Below are 26,571 nucleotides of genomic sequence, written 5' to 3'. Positions count from 1 at the left end.
AAGAAGCAAAGAAAATGATGTATGCAAACTGAAAATTTTAGAGCCTGGAGTAAAGCTCCCTAAAATCAATTAAGAGGTAGTTTAATTAATTTTAGTTGTTATTAACAGGTGTTTCTATTTATTAGGCAAATGACTATACACCAACCAAAAATAGAGATTAGGCTACAACTATGTTAGAAAGCATAACAACATCAGGATAGTACGGCCGCCTTAGAATATTTTACAAACCAAACTGCCAACACAAATAAAATTGACAGGAGGTGGACCAAAGGAAGAAGAAATGGGAAAGAAGCAGTGATATAAACATGCTTATCAATTGAATATCACAAACATATTAATTACAGAATTTTCTCAATACTTCTTTGGTCAAGATGTTGTTAGAAATCAATGCTTGAACATAGAAAAATTTAAGAACAGAGAAACTGAAGGAAAAACATAAAGTAGCTAAGGAGGAAAAAAAGTTGAGAGAATGAAGTATGTGATCAATACACAAATAACTGCTGTTTTGTAAGCAGAACTAACACATATATCCCTGAACTCCGTATACTATATTCTTAAAAGATAGTTATAGCCTCTCCTTTAGATATTTTTTTTATTTATAGAAACAAGATGGCAAATGCTTTGTGAAGTGATTCCTTGTATATAAGCCATCTGTCATTTTAGTCACTATTTCTTAGATAATTATGATAATGGTTACACAAAAAGTTAATGAAGTCAGAGCAATGGATTATGCATTGCTATTCCCAAATATTCACCTGTCTGTCTTCAATTTTGGTAACATTTTGAATGTTGATGTTAAAACTGGGCTATTTCCTTCATTATTTCCAATGTCCATGTAGTCTAGCATATTCAACTGTTTTTTTTCATCTGGACTTTCTTCATAATTTTTGCAACCAATGCATTTGCAAATAGAGGAACACATAATTTTAGCCTGACAAATACAGAATACTTAGAATAAAAATTGTTGTTGTGGTTTAACCCCAGCCAGCAACTAAGCACCACACAGCCGCTCGCTCACTCCCCCCCGGAGAATTGGAAGTGAGAAAACTCATGGGTTGAGATAAAGACAGTTTAACAGGTAAAGCAAAAGCCACGCATGCAAGCAAAGCAAAACAAGGAATTCATTCACTACTTCCAATCAGCAGGCAGGTGTTCAGCCATCTCCATCATCAGCAGGGCTCCAATCACACGTAATGGTTACTTGGGAAGACAAACACCATCTCTCCAAACATCCCCCCTTTCCTTCTTCTTCCCCCGGCTTTATATGCTAAGCATGATGTCATATGGTATCCCTTTGGTCAGTAGGGGTCAGCTGTGCCAGCTGTGTCCCCTCCCAACTTCTTGCGCACCCCCAGCCTACTCGCTGGTGGGGTGGGGTGAGAAGCAGAAAAGGCCTTGACTCTGTGTAAGCACTGCTCAGCAATAACGAAAACATCTCTGTATTATCAACACTATTTTCTGCACAAATCCAAAACATAGTCCCATACTAGCTACTATGAAGAAAATTAACTCTATCCCAGCCAAAACCAGCACAATTGTATAAATCTTAACTTAAACATACATTCGAGCAAACAATGGAGCTATACCACGAGGGACTTATTCTAGATGTGCTGGTCTTGGATACTCCCAGAGCAAGACCATCAGTATCAATACAAGCAAGCAAGACAGGTTTTTTTCCACAGATTCTCTGTGGACATTGATGTTCTGTGCATGGACAAATCACTCCTCCCCTCAATTTGTGGATAAATTTGCAAGATAACCAAAATACCACGGATGCAAAGAAACTACCAGGATTAGCAGAAAACCATTTCTCATTTCTTCTGGAGTGAGGCATTGGCTGAGAGCTCCTGATACCAAAAATTTTAGCTGATCGACTTTAGCCAGATTCAGTTCTTTAAAGACATGACAAGAAAGAGACCATGCCTCCTTTGTTCAAAAAGTTTTATGATGAAAAATGCACAGAAAGATGAGAAGTGATTATTTTTAGCAACTACTAGTTACAGAATATAGTCAATGTTAAGGTAGTAACTGATGAGAGGAAAGTTCACCTGACTCACCTCAAAGCACTCACAATAATTCTTGAGGCATCCTGAGCGCTTGCAATTACATCCTTTGTTATGGTGAGGTTTAATTTCTCCTAGTTTCCTTTTCCCAATCTTTGGTAAGAAAGCTTCTGGGTTTCTATCAAGACAGGCCTAAACCAAAAATTGCTACATTATGAGAAATTCAAAGAAATGTTTTTAAACACCTGAATGACTGTGATCCAATGTTTAACACAGAAGTTCTTACTTTGCACTCTCATTATTGGTGGTATGAAGCCCATGGATAAAAGAGTCTTCCATGGCATGTGAGAGCAGGAATTCAAAGATTCCAGAACAATAAGCCAACTTTGCTCTACCATGGGAAGCAACTTCCTTGGTTTTATGGAATAACCTAAATGACCCATCTACTGTTCTCTTGGGGCTGGTTTTCTTTCACTGCTGACACTACTTTCACCAGAAATAAAAAGTTCTCAGTGAAGAAAGAACCCTTGCAAACACAGTAACATACGTCTCAGAAGTTTTAAACATATCTTGTTTTATTAATGGCCCAATACAAAGACACTGAAATCAGCATTGGATTGGAACAGCAGGTTTTAATTAGGTCCCAAGACCTCGCAATGCCATGGGCTACTAAAAGGCAGGTTTAAAAGGTTATATGCCCTTTATGTACAAGATTGATGGATGGCACAGGTATGCTTTTGTCAGTGACAAACAAGATCTATTATGCTCTACGAGATGCTATCCACAGCAGTGAATGGAGTGCTTAGACACCAACAACCCCATCAGCTGAACTACAGACGAGCATCTGATTTGAAAACTAGTTGTTGCATATCGACAGCAAGAACTGCTGTGGCTTTGACTGGTTGGATGTGGCAAAGCTCTAACTCTAATTAGATCAACATCTTGTACAATCCCGAAATGATGTGAATGATATAAAAAGAGTTCTGGAGAGTTGCATACAAGAAGCACAAAGCCATTAATATATCCTTAAAGAATCAGCAGTAGAGTAAGACTTTTCATTATCACTTCAAAACTTACAAAACATAACATATGTATTAGATTAAATTATTGCCCAGTTTGTGCAGTTTGATATACACACAAAAATTAGCCCACATATTATTCTTTATTCCACTAATAAAATCAGTCTCCAAATGTAGAATTAACCTGCTTCTCACTACTGCAGCGTTCAGTGTCACTGCTAGGAGAGCCAACTTTGCATTGCTGCGTGGGTCAAACAGAAAGACTAATACAGACCTGTCAATGAGAATAATAATTTGGATAGTAATAATTTGTCTTCCTTTAACTACTGTCTGACTTTGGCATACAATAAATTTTCCTTCAAGTGAAAAAATTTTCTGAAATTAAATTTGGGTTTGAATACTTCCTTCCAAGAATAAAAATTATCATTCAGTTAACACATCACTAGTTTTAACCCAAAATGTCAGAAGTTCTATAAAAGGAAGGAAAGAAATCCCTAAATTTCTTTATGTAAGAATAATACAGAGGCAACATTTAGCTTTATTTAGGTTACAAATAACATATTTCAAATACTGTAACTAGTGGAAAAAACAATACTGCTATATTTTTCATACATGAAGCTGATACCAATGTGTACCGTACTTTTTTTCCTTTTTGTTTTACCTTAATGGCTTTAAATCGCTCAGTTTCATGAAGTTGATTGTTGTAACAATTATTGCAGTTGCAGTTGTTGCAAAAATCACCATTGGCAAAGCAATCGCAATATCTATGATTAACATGTAAAATAACATAAGAAATGAAAAGATTAACTGGTTTAAGTGTAAATTTTTAAATATAAATTCTACTTCTGGACAGAATGTTCAGTTTCTACTCATGAAAAATATTCCTTCCTCTGTAATTTAATCATATGCAAACGTAGACAAAGAGCGTCTCTCTCTCTTCCAATTTTACATTTTGTAAAATACACCCAGTCCATCAATGAACTAAACTTTAATTATCATGTATACATCTCTGTGCACATTATTTATCTATGAGAGCATCAGCAAGACAGAGAAATTATATTTTAATATACAGCAATTACATTCTACATAGGATTTTCCAGATATGCTCTGAACAACTCTTCTAGCTCCTCTTTTTACTTTTCATACTTTGGATTATATACAGTCATCTACACCTCTGCACCAAATTCTGCGCTTGTGTGACACTAGTTTACATCAACTGTGGATCTTTCTAACTCAGTATCAGATGAGTAATTTTTGACACATATGTACTGTTCATTTTAAAGCACACATTTCTTGTATGTTTGCCCTCTCATCTATACACTGTTATTAGCATTTATTAAACGTTGATAAACTATTACTTACAATTTAAGGCACTGAGATTTTGTGCAGTTACATGGTTTCTTAGACTTTGTAACCCCTGAACCAAAAGGTAAGCTACACAGGTTGAAAAAAGAAAAAAAATTAGAAAAAATATACAAATACAACTACAATGAAAACTAATTATTCTATAGTTTCGAAACAATAAATACTGATTTTATTTTTTTACACCAATATTGGTGCTATTAACAAGTGTGACCTCACAGAGTGTGTGAGAAAAAGAGAATAAGCAAGCTACAATCTCTCTCTATCCACCAGCTGTCATTACTTGGGACAGGTCTGCCCTTTGGTCATACAGCCTGGTAATGGTTGTGCAACTGCAAAGCTCTCTCACCTTTCACAATGGGGTTGCATCTGTCTCTTATTTAAAAATGATCTGCAATTAAATAGTATTAAAAGAATTCCATTAGTGTTAGAAATACAGGCTAAGCATACGCTAATTAGATTTGAAAACATATCAATTAACTTAGAAAATTAAATGTTTCTCAGGCAAATGGACAGCACAATTGCACTGATTCCAAGAAAACCTGAAACCACGCTACATAGTCTTGACTGCCAGCAACTGGCATCATGACTACCAAGATATATACACAAAGCATTCTTACAGAACTGCATTTTTGTTTACAAGAGAGAAGCAGCTATGCAACATGAAAATGTCTCGGAGTCATTGCCAATTTAAAATTCAAAAGTCATCGTGGATGTAAGATGTTTCACGCATCTTACCCCTCTGAGGTAATTTTCACTGGCCCGTGCAGATTTGATTCTAGATGGAATGTGGCAGTGCTAGCTACTGGTTGTAAGGGTCCATTTTCAAACTGTTCAAGATAAAATGCACATATTCTGTTTATGTTAACTTTTTAAAAAAGACTCTTGTAAGTTAACAGAGAAAAAGTAACACAAAGAAAATGCTCCAGGGATAATGTGATTGCCAAGGTTACTGATAAAAACTCATAGAAGTAAAGACCATGAAAACAGCATGCATCTCCTCTTGGAAACCATTCAGTATGTTAGGAATCCCATTTATCCCGATGCAAAGAACCAAAAACAGCTCTCAGCGCTGCAGTGTTGGCACACTATTTTCAATTTACTGATAATTCTAGGTTCAGTTGCTTTTAATTCCAGTAGTCGATTGAAACTGACTAGTGACCTGATGATTTACATTATGTTCAGCTGCAGTATGACATCTAATTGGTTGAAGGCTAAGCAAAATTTAAAAAAAAGAATCATCTCACAGGCCAAGAAATACACTGCGGATCTGTTGTCTCTTCAGACATATGATTAATAAGGGCCTGGTTATGGAGGGAGACAAGGGGAGAACAATTAGGATTATGCTGGTATTACCGGTAATGGAGGGACAGTGAATAATTGTAAATCACTGGTATTTTAATAGGCGATTAATCTCGCTCACCATAAAGAAGAGGAAAATTAATATATTTAAAGCAAGAGAAGAAATCTAGGAAATAACTAATTTGGGATAAAGTTAAAGAAGAATTACAAGCCTGTCTACATCACTGCTCCAGAATGTTTAGGCACCATATTGCAGATATACTGCCTTTAGAGATGCACGACTCCCTAGGTCATTGTTCCATCTGACCCTTGGGTTTTTTCTTTTACAATAGTGGCTGCTATCCACAAACCATTTCCTGTGTTTGTACCAACATCACATATTCACTTCACACAAATGAAAAGTTAACAATTAAAAATTTGCAGTTATTTTTGCTACCACTTCTGTTGGAAGTAACACATGAGAAGCCAAACATCTGCAAGGATTTTCAGTCTTCTGTTCAATGTTCATCAACAACAACAAAAAAAAATCGACAAAAATTATAGATTTGATGACTGTTAAATCCTAATCAAGAGAAAAGAGTGTAAAAAATCCTACTGGAAGAAAATATTCCCCTTCTTCTGGTAAAAGTCAATGTGCTTTCCTTCACCCCAAGAGAGTCTTAAAATTGTTCTCAGAAATAACATTATATAATACCAAATTCAAGGTTTCAAGGCTGGAATAATTTTATTTTTCTTATGGAAAACTTTATTTTTAATTCTGGTATTACTTCTAGAAATTGTTGAAATCAGAAACCTTTATATGCAGAAAGTATACTGAGTGCAGAACTAATCTGTCCAAATCAGCTAAACTGTCTTTAGAAAATGCATACAATTGTTACTTCCTAACATAGACTTAAAAATCCATTTTAAGAAAAGGAAAAAGAGTGTACATTGTACTTAACAAGTTTAAAGGATAAAGCTTCCTTACCTCTTGTTCGTTCAGAACCAGTTCACCTGGGACAGGCAAAAACTGCCCCAGTACAGCTGTTACAGAGTTGTCCACATCTGAAAAGAAGACATTTACCTGAAGACAGCAGAACTACTCAAAGCATATAAAGTTTCACTTATGCATAAATATTTTTTGAATTAAGGATACAGGCAAATTGGTATCTTCAACTTCTTTTGTTAATAAAAAAAATTACCTGAGGCTGTCTGTCCTGTGTTAGCACTTTCTCCTACAATTTAGTTTTGAATCCAAACTTACCCTACAATAAATAGTGTCAATGAAGGACCTAGAAGTTTTCTCTCCAGAAATGTTTTTCTCATTGCAAAAAAACCAAGAATAAAAACCTGACCACACAAAGATACCCCTGATAGAAGAACCCACCACCAATTTGCTAGCTGGGAATTTGAGAATAGGATGTTTTTACTCTATGACATCCAGTACATTTTAATTCAAATGCCATAGACTTAAAATACTTCGACAAAATAAGAAAAATATCAGAAACAATTAAATATATATTTATATTTAATAAATATATCCTGAGTTCTTATTTTACAAATTTCTAGAGTTCTGAGAGAGCATCTAGAACAGAGGTCTTTAGCTTATTAAAAAAAATTACTAAAGACGCTTGGAGAAAACCATATATGTAAGAGTAAGTCTTTGTGAAGGTCCTGGTGAAGAACTGCATGTGAGTACATGAGCATCTTAGCCTATGCAGAAAAAAGCAAACATCAGTCATAGTAAGATTACAAGATGAATCTTATACCTGTACTTACTTCCTTCCCATTTAAAGAAAGAAAAAAAGAAAAGGAAGCCAAAGGACAGCTTAACTGAAAAGTTGAAGAGATTAGTCCCTAGAAACTTTTAGGTATAATTTCTGGACCTAATTCTTTTACTTGCTGTGAAGATGAGTAAAACAGAAGAAAGCTCAAGCAAATAAAAACTAAAAAACATACGCCAGCGCACTCCTCAGCTTTTTCTTCCCTAACATTAGAGCAAATGAGTAAGAGTTTGAATTTTATAAAGGAACATGACCTTTAATTTGAATGTGACTGCTCTACTCTTCTGATGGCTTCTGACAAATATGAGTAAACAGGCTCCATACCTGGAGCATCTGCTGAGAGATGCTTACACTCGGCACCTATTGATATTGAGAGCAGTATCTGTGCTTCTCTGGTGCCTAATATTAAAAGGCTTTGTTTTCACTTTGCCATCAAAATGCACCACTGTAATAAAATTATAATAATAAATAATGAAATAAACCATGTTAATAATGAGGAAGCTATATTTAGGTAAAGAAATATTTATTTAAATTAAACTACACTCAAATACTTTGTTCCTGCTCAGATGAAAATGTGTTACTCCATCTAAATAGCATTAACTTTAGGACCTCAGAAACCACGTTCTTTAAAAACTGATGGCATTTCAAGTTCACATAATTGCGTAAATATTAGTGAGACGTTCTGAATCCCAAGGCTGGAGTATAGTCATAGCTCACAATACGGCTCTTCATTTATAGAGAAAGAGTGACACTTGGTGGCAAGTTAGGGTAAATGCAAATGTATGCAGGTGCTTATGCTAAATGCGTTTTATATGGAAAGTAATCTTTACATTAAAAAAATTTCAATAAATCCAACACATCAGTTACATCATTCTTCTTACACTGAAGTGCCTAGAAATTTTTCAGTTATAAAATACAGTAAAATAATAACTGGTGATAGCTACATTAGCTTTGGCTCATCTCCTACTGTTGCTGCTTAAGAACAAACACATGCAGTTGCACATTAACAATCTATGATATACTATCTGACAGGCTAGAGATAATTTTCATTTTTATTGTACCTGATTGAAGATAATTATGTTGGTCGTGATACTCGGGAATTAGATGAACTGGTTTTAGTTCTTGTGTGCCACAACTGTTTATACAGACTATTTGAGTACCTCCTTCCAACTGGCAGATAACCTGGAATGAATAACTGATGATTAGCTTTCATCTGAGAAACTGTAATTCTAAGCATATAGATATAAAGGTTTTCATAAGAGTACCACCTGTCTTATAAAGCTTCATAAGCACAGACTGGAATCTCTCAAACAAATGGATCATTATGCATTAAGATGTTTGCTTTTTGACCCTTAATTTTAATTTCTTTTTGGAAGCAGCTATTGAGATCTAAGACTGTAGCTCTTCAACCTAGGTGATATGGATTCCTGGTTCTCTAAATTGCTCCATGGGGCTTTGCAGAGCATATTCTAGCTATTTACTACTGTGCTGGCTTCAGATTCAGTTCCCTAACCAGAACAGGCCATTGTAATTGTTCATGTTTAATTTCATTTATTTAGCTGTGATTTTAAATCAAGACTTTTCCTTCCGATGAAGTTACCTTCACATTGGTGTTTTTTTTGTTTCCAGCTGTTAAATAGAAAATAATATGTTTTTTATACATATTGTTTTATATATATATTTAAAGTAGCACTACAAGTAGATAAAATTTAGACTGTGAGTCCAAGGAAGGAACTGCCTTATTATTCTTGACACAGCACTTACTAAATGGGACTTCTTGATGCTAGCATGGTACAAATAAGTTAATTTTCTCTAGCGTATAATTTTGCTATCAATTACAGGATATAATTACCACAGGGTTGGAATCATTTCTGTGTGAACATCTGGATTCTTCCACTACACTGTGCAATGCTAATAACTTGCAGCCAGACTCGTCAACATTTGAACTCTGAAAAATTGCTGTGTGTTGGTGATTCTCGATAATATTACTAACTGCCTCTCTCACTTCAGCCTGAAATATAGAGTTTTAAATCTTAACAGACATGCTTTAAAACCTACTTTAAATTCCAAGCAAATACAATAAATTTAAAAATTTATCTGCATAAATCATATATTTTAAAGCAAACATTGTATTCAAATGTAATACTGAGAAGAGTTAATTTACTTGTCAATGGCAGAATGATTTTTGCTTATATTTCAAGTAAGAATATTCCTGAAGAATAACAATGAACAGTAACATACTTCACAGTAACAATGGCGTTCGGTGTCTCCAACATCATGAAGCATCAACTGATTTCTAAACTGCCTTGGAGAAGTTAGGCAATAGTCACAGCAAATTATGCTAAACAAGAATTAATCTTGACTGGGGATCATTGGGAGTTAGTCTAAGTAAGAAGTAGTCATCTGAGACTGGACTGCAAATTCAGTTATACCTATAAATCAGATTGTTCCAAAATGAACTTTTGTTATGATGATCAACTATTGTGTGTCATGGTATTCCATCATAGATGTGGTGCCACTTGCATTTGTTGAAAACCAATTTATCACCTATCTTGCCAATCCATTACAGTCACACCTCCTTGCCCCTCTTAGTACACACTTTAAAACACTGCATTGGACAACCTTGAAAAACCTGGCTATAAAATTCCAGTAATTTTCAGAGATCTCCCTTTCATGAAATACCTGAATTTCTATAGTTTGTCTTGCATGTATCTAGGAAATTATATTTGAAAAATTCAAGCATTTTAAGAGAATAATTAAGTTGCAAAGAACATCTTTCCATAGGCAGGGAATGCTAATGTTAAAGCCAGATTTTCATCCTCAGCCTCAGGTCTGTTCCTTTATATACACTGCACATGTGATAAAGGCTCAAACACTATTCAGCTGCCCAAGGGTATTTGGCGGAGTCTGGCTAGGCAGTTTGTGTTCAGGTGGCCTTAGGAGAAGCCCCCTCCCTAACTGGCCTGAACTGGAACCAGAATGTGCAAGTGGCAAACAGGAGCCAACCAGACTTGAGCCAATAGGAACGGAAACAGGTGAAAAATCCAGATGCTATTCTTCCTTCCTCCACAATGTAGCAGTGTAGGAAATCTACAGAACAACATTTTTCTTTCCCTTTCTTTTGTGAACAGATCAGATAGGACAGTGTTTGAAAAAAACTTTTACCCTCTGTCACTTAGAATAAATCCCATTTTAGACATTCAACACTTGGACAGATTCTGCCAATAATAAAATCTTGCATGCATACTTACTATTTCATCATAGACAGAAGCACTAGTCCGAGGTAAGCCACAGATATCACTGGAAGATTCTAGTACGTAAAATAAAGCATGTTTTGTTTACAAAAAGATCAGTGTTTTACACCAAGAACTCCTTTACAGCATCAATAAAAGAGATTTTGATGTCACTACAGCATTACATTCTTGTGAAAGAAATATTTAATATTCTTTTGTAAACAGACTTGCTGGGAAAAACAGACTTCAGTTTGGGTCTTTTTGATGTCTTTAAAAGGTTTATTGTGCCCATTTGGTAAAATCCATTTAGCTTCAGGATAAACTACCTTTTAAGATCAAATCTAGCAGTTAGTTTAACCCTAAGCAGGACTGTAAATAGGTTATGGGCAGAACGCATCAAACAACTGCTCACAAGCTTACTGTCAGCAGCAGCATCAGTGCAAACCACCTAACTTTCATAACCAGTGGTCAAACTTCAAAATTAAATAAAAAGGTTGTTCAACTCAATAAAAAAAAAAAGGTACTGCAAGAAGGAATATCTTCTTCACAGTCCCCTGAAAGAATGGGGAGGTGGTATGAGAGGAAGGGAAAATCAAAAGTAAGACTGGACTACGTGGTTGAAGCAACATGAACGTACATGAACGAACAGTGGTCCATTCTCCTTTCAAACATCCTTAGTTATATTAACATTATCAGAAAAGGCTTATACTGCAATTTGCGAAATCCAGAAATTAATTTATTTAGCTATTTCAACCCTTCCCTAAGCTTATAAAAGGAGAAGAAAAAAAAAAAAATCCCCCTCAATCACTTGCGGCACATACCATTCAAGCAACTGATCAAGTTTTGTACTGCATAGTACTGGTTTGGATTCCTTTAAATTGATCATAACAAATACATTTATTCTCACCTGCAGCTGGAGGTATGAATGATCTGAACACCTGAAGAAAAGAATGTTTTATTTGTAACTATTTTATGCATTAAATGATTCATTTTTAAAAAAATCAAATGAATAAACAAAAAAATGACTTAAAGTGACCTTGAAAATTGGAAGTTATTTACATTTTCATGACATAATTAAGCTCATAAATGCTGCAGCCTATTCAGCATTCATCTTTATATACCTTGAATATTATTTCTGCTTTCTTTGCTCAACATATAGTTATGGTTCAGATCTAATGCATTTACAACTATAATAGCATCATATTTAATACCTACATTTGTATTTTCAAAAACAAACCAAATGAAGAGAAAATAGAACACAGACAGAAACCAGCTATTTTCTAGTTTCAAATTAGAATTGAGATAGTTCGAACTAGACAATTTGCTCTCTATCTATGTATGCTGTGCTTCCTCTTAATATAGACAGCACTTTAGGAGGGTAAGCAAGCAGTGTAGAAACAACCAATCAGTTTTCTTTATTTCAATAAAATTATTTATAACCTGACTAGAATTTTGTTCTAATACCTTCAAGAAACAGGGCAGATTAAGGAAACATGAAGATTTAGTGTGATAAACTGTAAGGATACTAGGAAGAGAGCTGGTCAGAAAAATTTTTTCTAAATCTCTTTTTTAACTCCTTGTACAGAGACTAACAAATTTTCATTATCTTCAACTTGACTTTGAAGAAAGCAACCGTTATGCCTTGATCACATCTTTATTTTCTAGAGGCTTTCACCAGTCTTTTGAATCTCATTAACGGTTCAAAAGATTGAAGGTCTTGATTATTAAAGAACTACTGATAATATTGAGCATGTGTGTAAACAACCTTCCAAGCCAGGGATACTTTTAAACTACAACCATAACTTGAAATCAGAACGAAAACCAAAACACATAAGGTAACTGTCACGGTAGACCTCAAGCATCCCAGGATGAAATGCCGCTGGGAAACACACTGGGCTGGGTAGTGTCAGCAATGATTTCTGTGATGGGAGGTTTCCTGCACAGACAGCCCCATAGCTGCCACCTGGCTTCAGCCTGGCACCTCGGTGGGATACTGCAAGGGAAAATCAGACCTCATTTTCAACCAAGTGATTTTTGTGAGTTTTGGGGGTTTTGTTAAATGCTTTTGATTTTTTAATCTGAGAACAGCACTGTTTGTCAAAATATTTACATGGAAAAAATGTCAACTGGTATGCTTAATTATTTCAGGATAGCTTCTCAGAGGAAACCTCAGTGCCCCTCTAGAAGCAGCCACAGTGCAAACTTAAAATTTGGAGATTTCTTCAGATGATATTCTACAGCCATAAACAAAGATGCAAGGACACAACAAGTATTCTACATATGAATAGCCTGCATTAAGCAGATGGATTTGATCCTGTGAGCATCACAAGAAGTTTTATGCTGTGTACCTTTCTAGATAGTAGTTGATCCAACATAGAAAATGTCACTTCAGACTATACAGGAAAACTGCCAAACGTGGCAAGCAATGGGAACACCCTCTCTCTTACAAAACTACTTTCCCCATGGAGATTAACAATACAGGCTACAGTTTACTGCTGCAAATAAATTGCTTTTTAACTCATTTGGACTATAAATTTTAAGATGAGAAGTGTGTCACCTGTGGAACTAAAGAACAAAAGTCAATATCCTATTTGTACTTTGTACAATGATGTAATAGTTGCTAATACAGATGGCAATATATAAAACCAAAGTGGGTATATTTGTGCCATAGTAAGATTTTTTTAATGAGCAAAATAACTACCCAGCCATTTAAAAATATGGCTCTTAACACGGACAAAAAAGAACAGCAGTCAGAACCATATGTTCACACTGCATGCTATTTCTGGCAATATAAAACAGAAATTTATTTCTGTATTTACTACTAAGTTTGTTCTAGTATAAAATTTATGACATAACTTCAAACATTATGTGGATCCCATATAAGTTTTAATGTGGCAATTCCCCACATTTAAGTCACAAATAAGTATGAATATATAAAAATTCCTATTTCACTTAATCTTACTGGTATCATTCTGACATTTTGATTGACTGTTCCTTCTGGAGAGAAAATGCTTGAAGTTGAAACACTGCAGTGTTTATGTCGCATCGCTACAGAAGAAAGTAAGTGGACACCATTTGAAGGCAGATAAGGTGAATGAGTATGTTCAGCTTCTTCTGGAAGATTTAATTCCTTGTATTTTTCAAGATCTTCATCATCACAGCTGTTGTTTCCATGCGGATGTACTTCAACTTTTACTATTGTATTTTGATTTTCAAGTGGATACTTGAAGTGATCTGACAAAGTCTCTCCGACATTTACAGTGCATAGATGATTGTCTTGACTAGACAGCAATCCTTCTTCAATGGGATTATTAATTACTGCAGTTTCCAGATTAAAGTTTTCAGAACTAACAGGACTATTTTGACTAAATAGTTCAGTTACAAGTCCACTGTCTGTTACTGATCTTATATCAAGCAATATCTGATTCTCCATAGTCATGGACAGACTGTCAACTGGTTCATATTTATTTTTTTCGTTGAAGATAATTAAATTTTCTATTTCAGTATTCTTCTGAATAGTTTTTCTATCTAGGAGTGAATGAAATAGTCTTAACCAAACAACATGTATATATAATACTGAAGATTAACCCAATTAACATGTAACTGTAAAACTTAAAAACGTAATGCGTTGTTGGGGTTCTGAACCTAGCATTCAGAAAATACAGGCCACCATGCCAACACAAACAAGCTGCTTTTACCATAAGAACACATTCCTCATAACTTTTAAACACATTAACAGCATTCAGACTTCAATAAGAATTTTGCTACTTGGCTTTAGTAGTCAAAAAAAATCAAACAAATTTGACATAGTACACTTAGCCAGCTATAATTACACTGGTTTAAGTTTGTGTCAGTATCACATTAAGACCAAACCTTACCTGTACTCTCCACATCGCTATTGCCACTTACAGACAACGCAAGCCAAAGCACCTCTACCCAGAGCATCACAAGGCCACCATTAAAAAGACATAGGCCAGGACCTACCTGCACTATCATCACTACTATTTCTGGATTTAGACTAAGGCAATATGGGGAGGGTCAAACTACCCATGTCCCCCTGGCTGGACTGGGACACGGCAGCCCTCTGAAGGCTCAAGTCTCTCTGACCCATACGCATCCACCACTACCAGCTCTGGGACATCGCGGGCGGGGCGGGCTAGGGAGACCAGCCCTGCCCAGAAGCTCCAGCTGCCCTCCCCCTCACCACTACGCTGCCTTCCAGGGCGGAAGGGAAAGGGACGGGCCCCACCTCCACCCTGGGCCCTCCGCAGCGGGCAGGTCTCTGCCCCTTCCCCCAAGGAAGTCACCTTCCCCCACAGCCGGCGCCCGCTCTTCAGTCAGCGGGGGGGGACGACCGCGCGCCAGGCCGTTAAGGGAGGCTGGGCATGCGCCGGAGAGCCGCTTCCAGCCTGCGCCGCCCCCCGCCCCGCCCGCGCGGGCGTCTCGCACTCCGCAGGGGCAGCGGCGGGCACGGCCTACGGGTCGGGTTCGGGGGTTTGGTGGAGTTTTTGTAGGCTTTGTATTTAAAGCATAATTTCCCTTGGAGATTATCTCGCATTACAAGGAGTCAAAGATTAACCAGGACCCTGAGTTACTCTTACTGAGTAAGAGATTATTTGGTGTAATTCATGCAGGAGAGTGCTACTCAGCACTGGTAAGGCCACACCTGGAGTACCGTGTCCGGTTCTGGGCTCCCCAGTACGAGAGAGACATGGACATACTGGTGAGGGTCCAACAAAGGCCCAGGAAGATTAAGGCACTGGAGCATCTCTCCTATGAGGAAAGGCTGAGAGAGCTGGGCCCGTTTAGCCTAGAGATATAAAGTGGAAGGGAGGGTGCAAAGAAGATGGAGCCAGGCTCTTTTCCGTGGTGCCCAGTGACAGGACAAGAGGCAATGGGCATAAACTGAAACACCAGAACATCAGGAAACACTTTTTCACTGTGTGGGTGACCGAGCATTGGCACAGGTTGCCCAGGGAGGTTGTGGAGTCTCCACCCTTGGAGATACTCAAAAAGCCATCTGGACATGGTCCTGGGCAACCACCTGGTTGGACCAGATGACGTCCAGAGGTCCCTTCCAACCTCAACCGTTCTGTGATTCTGTGAAATAGCCAGCTTCCAGCTTCTGCTCTTAGAGCCCTTTCTACAACTCACTATGTAAATCTTGGAATTGTCACCCCGGTACCATAAAGATTTCATTGTTTAGAAAACACTTCAAACCCACCAGACCACTACCTATGGCCATTTAAGATAAAAGATGGTTTCCTTGAAAGCAGAAATTGAAACGGAACTTTTCATTTTATATGTTAAAGTCTTCATTTTTAGGAAATCTTGTGTTAAAAAAAAAAAACCCACAGCAACTGAAAACATCCAAAACAATTTCAAGCTACCTTTCATCCATAAGGTGCCATACAATTAATCCAAGAAGAAACTGGAATCAATTTTTCCTTATGCTTTCAGTTACAAACTTCCACCCCACCAGCCTCAGATCTGCATGAAAGTTAGGGAAAAACAGAACAAAACAAAACAAAGAAACCCCATGCTTTCTCCTCCCCTCTCAAAGGTTTCATCTACGAGCTAAGTTTTTTATTCTAGTACTTTCCAACAGGAGTTCATTAATCTCAGCCAGAGCTGGTTAATCCCATGCATCATGTACAACTACAGCAACATTTTCTGAGTTGCATCTTATACTTGCCACTTGCCATCCTTAAAAACAGGCAAAGGGAAAAGGGGAAAAAAAACCAAAAAATAATTCAGTATTTTCTGTGCCTAGAAAGTTTCCATACAGCATTTCTGCTCAGATTGAACGTATCAATTTATAACTTCAGTATCCAGCCTTGGTGGGAGATGTTTGAAATACAACCAGGAACTAACAGTATCTAAGAGATGAAGTCTGAAATTCAAATCACTGTGTTCTTTCATGTAGCGAAGGCTGCAACATCCAGAAAAGCAACAAGCTAAACAATGTGAAAATGGTCTATCACAAAAAATTATTTGGTGGGTTTTGTGGGTTTTTTTTTTTTGCTGTGGTTGTTTGGCGTTTTTTTTTTTTTTTTTAATTAAACAGCAATTCAAAAAACAGCACGTGAACCTTTAAAGGGTAAAAAAATCCTCTTCGACTGTCTCAAAGTAGTCCCCAGTTTTAATGCAATTTCAAAGGAGTTTTCAGGTACTGGAAACCTTCAGATAAAGCAAATAACATTTTAACAATGTTAACTTTCTGTGCCTGAACTAGTTCCCCACTGCCTTACCATTCATATTCTATACATTATTCACTGTAAAGATCAAAACCAGTGCTATCCACTAGCTTGCAGAGAGACTGTTTCACAGAAAACATTCCAGCAGTTATTTGGATCTCATAAAAAAAGCTCATTTAAAGACCTATGTTGTTTCTTCTTTCTACTGAACCTGAAAAAGAAAAACTGTTCTTTACACATTCCCTATTACTAGCAAGACATGTATAAATCACTGCTACAATAAACTGAATAGTCTGCTACTACTATTCCTAACTGGATTTAATAGCAATGATTTCACAAGTCCAGAAACAGCAGCAAGGGAGCTGGGAAGAAGATACAAAAGATATTAAACATTGTACCAAGTAGTGGTAATTGTGAAATTTTATTTTATTTTTTGAAGTCACAGAAGAGGGTAGAAAATAGAGACAAAGTGTTGGATGTAAATAACCAACCATAGATGTAGAGAAATTGAACAAGATAAAACCCTCTAGCTTAAATTAATATATTTTATACGAGAAAACAATTGGTAAAAAGGCTGAATTAGAATCATGATTTTCAAGGTCAGGCACACACTTCCTTAGTACCACAAAAAACCCAACCGTTAAAAGAATATTTAGTTTGGAATGGTGTTAATCCTGGACAATGGTAGCCTCTAAACGCACTTAACACTCTCCTCATTCTGGCATGAAATAGCTGAAAAAAGAAATTTGGAAAATGTACATTTGAGGTATTCTACCAATTCCACACTGCTATTTAATAAACAGGTCAATTTATTATCATCCAACCTTTTACCACCTACTCAATCCTAACTTTGAGCTCTTAAATCACTAATTGCGAATAAGCAATTCAAGGTTTTAGTAACAAATTAGTAGTTTTTCTGGAATATGAACATTTTACTTTATCATAAAGTACACTGTACTAGAAGATTCATTCAAATCTAGGTTATTTCAATTACATTCCTATGGCTTTTGAGCAAAAAAGCAAGCAGTTTTACTGTATGTACACAATATTGAACATCAAGATTTAAATTAATTATCTATTAATAACCTACATTCATGGTGGATTTTTAAGATTTACATCCAAAAAGCATATTTTATTTACATGCTGTTGACATTTTAAAGAAAATGAAATAAAATCTTATCTGTTTAGGAATTATGATCTATCTCAAATTAAAAAGATACATTTAACACCACAAAAATGTTTAAAACATTTACAATAAAAAACAGCTTTCTATGCCAATTATACTTACTCTCTAAGAATGTAAAATTGCATTGATAACTACACTAACTACAATTAGACTTGAAACATTTAAAACCTGAGAGTCAAATCTAAACTTTTTTTTTTAAAGAAAATCCTACAAGCTAATATGCCCTAATGTTAATTTAAGCAGAGTCAGAAAAAAAAACCCAAAACAAACAGTGCATTATTTCTGCAGCTCCAAAAGAACAGATCACTCCAAAATTGTTGCAGTAGTTTGATAAGTGCCAGGCCTGCCAGCTGCAGTAAGGCTTATTTCAAAGTGTCCTTTCCCACACACTGTACACCTAATCAAATAATGAGTGTCTTTGGCCAATTCCTCTGAGGGTTCCTACATTTACGTAAGCATGCATTTGCTTAAGTATGCATCTGGGATCTGTGAGGTTTCCCACCTCAAACATACATATACAGGTGTTTTAATAGCCAGACCAGAGTAAAAAAAAAACCATGAAGAGGCATAGAAAGTTAGAAATACTGGCCAGAAAACTTTCAAAGTCTAATGAGAAGTTTTGTGTCAACCCCAAAAGCCTTTTGAAATCAGCATAGCTCTGGAGCCGCATTCACTGTATTACTAAACACCATGTACCTTACATAAAAAAAAAAAAATAATGTTGCACTAACAGGTACATTTTACTGCACTGCAGCATGTAAAAAGTAACCACACCTACAAAGCCTGGGGAAGAGAAGCATCGCGCACAAAGTTACTCCATTTTTTAGTAGCCACTTTATTTCTGCACTTGGAAACATAATGCTCCTTTTTGAATGAAATAGCTTTCCCGTCCCTCCGTGTATCCTTCAGAAACTGTGCTTGACCAAGAGCGTCTCCCAGGAGGGGTTTGAGAAGGCCAGGATTTTCCCATTCTGGAGCTATTTTCCATGGCTTTGATAGTTTGCCCTTCTCATGCAGATGGTTGGCAATGTAGTAGTGGTCCTTCTAGGCTGAAAGCAGGCAAACTGCAACTGATCAGCCTCTACAGGCAGCCTTGCTTCGTAGCCTATCCAACAGGTTGCATTATCTAAATTGACATTCCCTGGGACCCAGAAACTCTTATCTCACATGACCACCAATATCATTCCCCAAATTAAACAGGAGTATCTCTAGCTCTGAAACAAAGTTACTCCTGCATTTCATAGGGACTGATCTTTGCCATTTAAGATGGGAGCATTTCACTAGAGCTTTAAACCTAACTGCACCACGTGGCAACATATTCAAGTCTACTTATGCCACATCAACCTAACATAATTTGAAAACTAGGTCTGCATTACTTCACCTCCTTCACCAGCAAGGCAATGTAAAACCAACTCCCAGCATAAGCTTTTTTCCCTGGGTTTAGGATCTTTCTTCTTCTAAGGCACTTCCATGAACAAGCACACAAATCCATTTATTTATACGAAATAAAATCAACAATGTGGCAAACATACTTGTAAGTAATAAGAAAAATGTGATACCTGCTAATTAGGTGACGCATTTTACTACCCAATGTAGTACTACCCAATGTTTTGGGTTTTTTTCCCAAAAACCAAAAAATGTCTACAATTTGGTGTGTTATGGTGGGTTATATCAGGGATGTTTTTTATGTTTTACAGAAATCACCTTTAAAAAAAAAAACAAAACACCACAAACAAAAACAACCGATGAAGGTAAACAGACACAAGTTTTGTCATTCATTGACATAAAGCAGCAGATATACTGAAGAACATTCTGCTATTAACACATAGCAAATCAAACTTTTTCTAGCATTTGAGTTTAAGACGGTGTGTTTTATCCCTTTGATTCTGGAATATAAGTAGACTAATTTTAAGTAAAAAAGAAAAAGCAAGTGTATACAAATTAAGAGAAAACTGCAGGAGTTAGAATATACATGACTTCATGCAATGATACTGTACTTCATCCCTAGAAACATACAAGATTTCAAAAGTCATCCTTTGTGGAAATAAACTCTTCCAAACTACTGAAAAAAATAATGAAACATTCGATACACTGCTAAGGTTTTCATAGGTGATCGAGATGTTGACTCAGTTTCTTCGCCAGCTACTGTTTGACAAACCTTGCTCTTGTTCACTGTTCAGAAGAGTTCTCATCCCAACAACAGGAGATTGCTTGGCACCAATAAGGCAAATCACTTGGTACAGTTTTTACTAAGGTTAAATAAACCCATGATGTCAACCATTGCTTTTTGGATGTTTTTTCCAAAACGATGAGAATCCTTTAAAAACAAACAAACAAAAAACAAAACCAAAGACTTGTACTGTCGATCAACAGTTATCTTTCAGGCAAAAGAAGGAACCTTTTAACATTTTGTTATTTTGGAGCTTATGGAATTAGGGCATGTATTTTACCATAAAATGGGGAATTTAAACCACAAAAATTTTAATGCTATACAAATTAATCCAGGTTTATGCTATTACGGACTAATGAGTTCTTCATTATGCATTTACTTTCCTGCAGACAGAACTGAGATCATCTCCTTTTGAAATCAGATGTATGTATAGCTTTCTGTTACTTTAAAATCGCTGGGGTTTGGTATTGTTTTTTTATACAAGATTTTGCAAAAGCTAATTTTCAGAAAACAAAGAATGTTCAGAAAGTGCATGATTAATGACCTAGAAGTACTGAAAGAGCAGAAGAACATTTTGTATTTGAGTTCCTATCAGAATCCTGAATCGTTTGCCATTGAAAAATTACATAATGTATTGAAAATTAAAATCACAATTATCTAAGTGTAAACAAACTGTGAACTTGTTCTGTTTATTCTAAATGTCAAATGAATGGTACAAGGAAAAAATTAAGATTACAAATATAAATTATTAGCTACATTACAGGATCTACTACAAAGACCCTACTAATATCAAGGCACATGGAACGCTGCCTTTTCTGTATGGACCTTTGACTTGACTAATAAGTAAAAAAATACAGAGAAATTCGAAGTACAAGCTAACAGGCATCTGAAGAACAATTTGAACTATAAAAAAACAAAGTTGTATTTCCTAATCTTTAATGATTAACCAAAGGCACCAAGATCTCTCGGACAAGTTAAGGTCAGAAGAGGAAAACTAGTTCAGCTATGTAATCTTGAACAAACTCAGCATGTTTATTAAAGTCATAAAAATCTAAAGGGGAAGGATGAATTGAAGCTCACTCAAAGCAGACCTCCGCAACAGCAGAATATTGAATAGATGACATCTACTACATTCTAATAATGGGCGTTATTCTAATAAATTTTTGATTAATCATGTTTCTCAAGCACAGATTACAACTTACAGGACAGCTTCTTTCAGTATTATTTAAACCAAGAAGATTTAAAGAATAGGGAGCATACATTTTATTCTGTCTTCACAACTGCAACCACAGACAAATCAAAGCAAAACTGTAATAACAAAAAACAGGAGACACCCATCTTACTGTTTATGGGGCAGATATGAGTCATTTTACATGAATTCCAGGGAACTACACAAGTGTAAAGATGACCTTGGGCCACATGCTTTCTTTATGCTTGAAAGCATAAGTGAAATAGAATATGGTTTCCTTGGTTCATAAAATTATTAAATTTATAGAATTTAGTAATAGACAAAACTCCCCCTCCCAACAAAACAGCATATGTTGAGAAAGAAAAAAAAAAAAGACATTATAACTCCATGTTGGAAGTCCTATTACATTTTTTTAGATAATGAGTAGAACAGTTTTATAAGCAGATATCAGAACAGATTTATTAAACCATAGGAAAGGACTGACCCTTACCGTCTCAGAACAAGATATTTTGCTGGAGACATGGAAATGGATGGAATTTTCATCCAAGATAATATAAGAAACACCATAACCATCATCAGCCACCTAGGGGAAGAAAGAAGAGAAAAACAAGTTCTAAACCTTTTCTTTTTCCTTCCATTCCTAAATTACTTTATACATAAGTACACAATTCTTACTGTGCATTTTTTAAAATCAGTTGCAATTTCTCCTCAAGCAAAAATTAAGCTTCCACATTTAATGCATCATTTCTGAAGATTGATTCCACTTAAAGAAACAGTTCTAGTCTCATCTGAAATGCACGGAATTAACATTTTCTAAATATATGTCTGTAATATTTCCCAGCTTTAATATTTTGAAATAGAATACTTATTCAAAGACCTTCTCCTACCAAGTCTGGTCCTAAGCAGCTATACAGCTTCAGTGCTTAAGTAGAAAGGAATAAAATAGTTCAGTTGTATACCTAAACATCCTGTTTCATGGGATCACTCTGCAGATGTAAACAAATAGAGTATATAAATACAGAGTATACAAGCCTTGTATTATGAAAACTTGCCCAAAGGCAAAGTCTTCCAACTCTAAAGCAAACATACGATTCTGAACACCCGTACCATGAGCAGAGCTCTGGTCCGATTTCACCATTAGCAGCATTAACTGTCCCAAGTTTCAGTCTGATGTTATATTTAAAGTATGCCTAGTAAACACAGGCTATCCCGCTGCCACCCTTTTTCCTCTCTTTTCTAACTCAAAGAATCACAACCTTCAGACTCTTTGCTGTCACTGCTGCTAAGCAGCCTGATAGTCTCGTCTCCATTAGTGCTACAGGGCTATATTCTACAGAACGCTTGGAAAAAAAAAAACCCACACCAAAACCAACAAACAGCGGACACACACGGAGAGCCTGATGTATTGAATCTCTGGGCTACTTCAGCAAACCAAAGCACAGTTTTTATAAGGATACAAGAAATGATGAAGGGAAACGTAAGCACTGTTATTTGGAAAGGCAGACAACTAAAGGAATGAAGAAATAGTATGAAGGAAGCGGTTAATGTAGCATCAGCAAAAACAAAGGCAAAAGAAGTGTTAGAAATTCCTGCAGCCAAAAACCTATTTTATTGCCAGACCACACCTTTTTGGGGATTCTAAATACCGACTTTATAATCTGCTGGAGCAAGCCTGTTTCTCATGAATGAGCAGTATTGCAACAACTAGGCTTCCTTGATACTGCTATTTAAACTCATTCCAACTTGAAGAACTACTGAAAACTGTATCAGAAACATGAATAAATAAATTTTTAAAAACCCACAAAAAACAACTTCCAGCTTGACAAACAAGCCAAAATACACTCTACTTGTTATCCTAATTTCTGTGTGGCAAAGAGTAGTCTTGTGATCTCTCTCATTGTTCTTTCAATAGAAACGCTTTTTAAAAACAGACTAATTTAGTCTATAGCCCCGTAAAGTCTGCTTAACAGATCTTGTTAACAACAATATCATCATCAATGGCCATATTCAAAACCTGGTAAAATACTACAGCAAGTCAGAAGCTTGTAAAATCTCTAACAATATACTAGTTTCTTGAAAGTCTACAGAAGCTGTAGAACATGGTTTTATTCTTGACTTGGCCACTATTCACACTTAGGAGGGCAAGGAGAACAATGGGAGTAGCTTAATTTGGAGGAAAGCATGAACATATTTTTTAATTAATCAGAAATATAAATAACAAGTCAAGTATAATTACTTTTACAAATCTCAATCTTAAAATCTAGTTTAAGTAATAAGGCATTTGTCACTGTAATAATAGCCTGATGTACAGAAGCTTTGGGCATAGGTAATGTGATAAAAGCCCCACTTTATCAGATCTCTCTGCCATGGAGCCCTGTACCACATTTGATAACTGTGTATTTCTTTAAGAATAATCCATTCTTGTAGTGGGATATGAGAAAAAGGTGATGCAGATTTTTCTGAGCACATCCACATCATACGAAAGCATTAAACATATGCATTTAAAAGCACCTTTGATGTGCAACGTTAAGGTATTACAGATCTGAAATTTTTAGACTGGCATATTCAAAATAAAACTTGTATTTAGCGAACATACCGGTCCAAATCCTCCACCACAGGATAACATCTCAGGGTTCTTCTTTAGATCGATGTGTTGCTGTGGTGTCTGACTCGTTGACAGCCTCCAAGGCTCTGACAAAACCTTTATTAGATATGAAAGAGATGCAAACAAGTATAACGCACTATTTAAGAACATGCAACTTTCTCAAAAATTAGTCAAGATAAGTTAGAAAGCACTCAAATAAAGCAACATTAAGGATAACGTTCCTCTTTCAATGGAATGAACAATTAAGAAGGTTAAAATAAACAGCTAAACTTGTCCTGATATGAAACCATTAACATATGATGTCGTGATGTCAATTCCTTAAAGACAATAAAAGTTCCTTCAATAGAAATGCTATTTCAAAACACATTATTTACCAGGTCTATAGCCTGGTAAACTCTGCATAACAGGTCTTGTTAACAAGATCATTAATGGCCATATTCAAATCCTGGTAAGATACTACATCAAGTTAGAAGCTTGTAAAATCTCTACCAATACACATGTATCTTGAAAGTCTGCAGAAGCTGTAGAACGTAGTTTTATTCTTGACTCAGCCACTACTCACATTTAGGAAGGCAAGCAGACAAATGTGAGTAGCTTAATTTGGAGGCAAGCCGGAACACATTTTTTAATTAATCAGAAAACATGAACAAGTGCAATGTAATTACTTTTATAAAACCCAACCTTAAAATCTAGTTTAAGTAATAAAGTATTTGTCATGGTAATAAACAGTGACATTAATGTTGTGCATTTAAAAAAAAAAAAAAATTGCAATATGGAGCTCCTTTAACTCACAGTAATGTAAAAGAAAGTAATTTTATCACAGATAAAGAACATTCTTGAGAGAAAACACACAGCCTCTGTTGTGCTGCCTTGAAAATATGTAAAAAACACAGGCAACCAATATTTTTTTTTGTAACACTGACTATATCTTTCTTGCAATCCTTAATAGCATACATGATACTACAAAGCTCACAGAAAGCATTACTATAGGTCTATTAATAAGTGTATACATAAAGCAAAATGAAACTAACTTGTAATCTACCAACAGATGTTAAGCAACGCTAGCTAAACTCATACCTTTTTTCTTAGGAAAACCAGAGTTCTACAAGTATATAAGCAGATACCACAAAACACTAACTAAATAAAGGATTATTTACTACAATTAATAGTGATCAATAAAAGGCACTTACTTCCTTAAGAAAAGGAGAATCTACAGCAAGGTACTTGGACACGACATAAAGGCAGAACAGATGGCGGTCAATGCCAGCACCAGTCATGGCAAGACGATATAAGTGCTGATGTTTGGCAGCAGCAAGCCGCAAGGACTTAAGCTTATTTTCATTCTAACAATGAAAAAAAGATGGAAAAAAATCAGTTAAGTGAACTGGGTTGAGGATGGAGGTGCAGAAACTAAGTTACAGCAATGGCTCTCAAGCCTAGAGCACTTAAGGGTCAAGTACAAGACAATGCATGCAACTAAGTATTCTCTGGCTTTTCAACCTCATGTATTTAATTTCAGGTATTAACAAGTGTCAACTATTACCTACTGTAAACAGTGCATAATGAAAACAAATTTGTATTTTAAGTGGGATCTAACCTCAGAATCAAACAAACATGATGACAACTCAATTTTACTACATTATTGTATATTTAGTTTCTAGACACACTGGTCTTAAAAAGTTACAGAAGAGCAAATCTCAACATGATTTAAGAAAACCTGGAACTGCAACAGCCTTTTTAAAAGGCAAACTGACAACACAGAAGGTATTGGAGTCCATGAATGCTGGTCATTTTTTAAAAGCCTTCTCTTAAGAGCTCGGGAGCAGGCAATTCCAAAGTGTCAGAAGTCAAGCAAGCGGGGCCAAAGGCCTGCTTGGCTGAGCAGGGTTCTTCTTCTAGAACTTAGGTGGAAAAGGAAAGGGTACGGACATTGGAAGCAAGGACAGGTGACACAGGAGGACTACAGAGATGCTGTTTGCCACTGCAGGGAGAAAATTTGTGCGGCCAAAGCATGATTAGAGGTCAAGCTGGCCAGTACTGTGAAGGACAACAAAAAGGGCTTTTTAAAATACGTTAACAGCAAAAGGAGGAGGATCAGAGATGATAACATCGGTCTGTTACTTGATGAGGTTGGTCACCTCACAAATAGGGAAATAGACAAAGCAGAGATGTTCAATGCCTTCTTCACCTCTGCCCTTAACACTGATGAATGGCCCTGGGATCCACGGAACCCTGTGTCGGAAGACTGTGTCGGGCGGGGATAAACTCCCAGCCAACTCGGCACTTCTTTGAGACTTGCTGCTCCAGATGGAGGCACATAAGTCTATGGGGCCCAGTGGGATTCATCCCAGGGTACTGAAAGAGCTGGCCGATGTTATCGTGGGACCTCTCTCCACTATTTTTCAATAGTCTTGGGAACCTGGAGAGGTCCCAGTCAACTGGAACCTGGCAAATGTTGTCCCAATTTTCAGGAAGGGTAAGAAGGAAGACCCTGGTAATTACAGGCCTGTCAGTCTCAATTCAGTGGTAAAATTATGAACAC

The 26,571-nt window shown here is 36.3% G+C and overlaps 1 protein-coding gene across 20 annotated transcripts in view; it reads right to left on the bottom strand.

Annotated features, from left to right (window-relative positions):
* Positions 1–26,571, bottom strand: part of CPT1A (carnitine palmitoyltransferase 1A) — a 64,027-nt gene that overhangs the window by 1,541 nt on the left and 35,915 nt on the right. For 19 of the 20 annotated variants that reach the window (XM_075162861.1, XM_075162875.1, XM_075162877.1 and 16 more), the window contains 4 exons: positions 25,220–25,372; positions 24,021–24,125; positions 21,915–22,007; positions 17,282–20,382 (listed from right to left, as the gene is read on the bottom strand). In XM_075162861.1, the coding sequence (XP_075018962.1) occupies positions 20,296–20,382; positions 21,915–22,007; positions 24,021–24,125; positions 25,220–25,372 (438 nt within the window). In that variant the 3' untranslated portion in view covers positions 17,282–20,295. Of the gene's footprint in view, positions 1–2,057; positions 2,196–3,683; positions 3,787–5,122; positions 5,215–17,281; positions 20,383–21,914; positions 22,008–24,020; positions 24,126–25,219; positions 25,373–26,571 lie in introns of those variants that run through there. The other variant, XM_075162879.1, reaches the window with a different exon arrangement.

Source organism: Calonectris borealis, chromosome 14 (assembly GCF_964195595.1).
Source record: "Calonectris borealis chromosome 14, bCalBor7.hap1.2, whole genome shotgun sequence".
NCBI classification, from domain to species: domain Eukaryota; kingdom Metazoa; phylum Chordata; class Aves; order Procellariiformes; family Procellariidae; genus Calonectris; species Calonectris borealis.
This window is presented reverse-complemented; position numbering and strand designations above follow the sequence as displayed.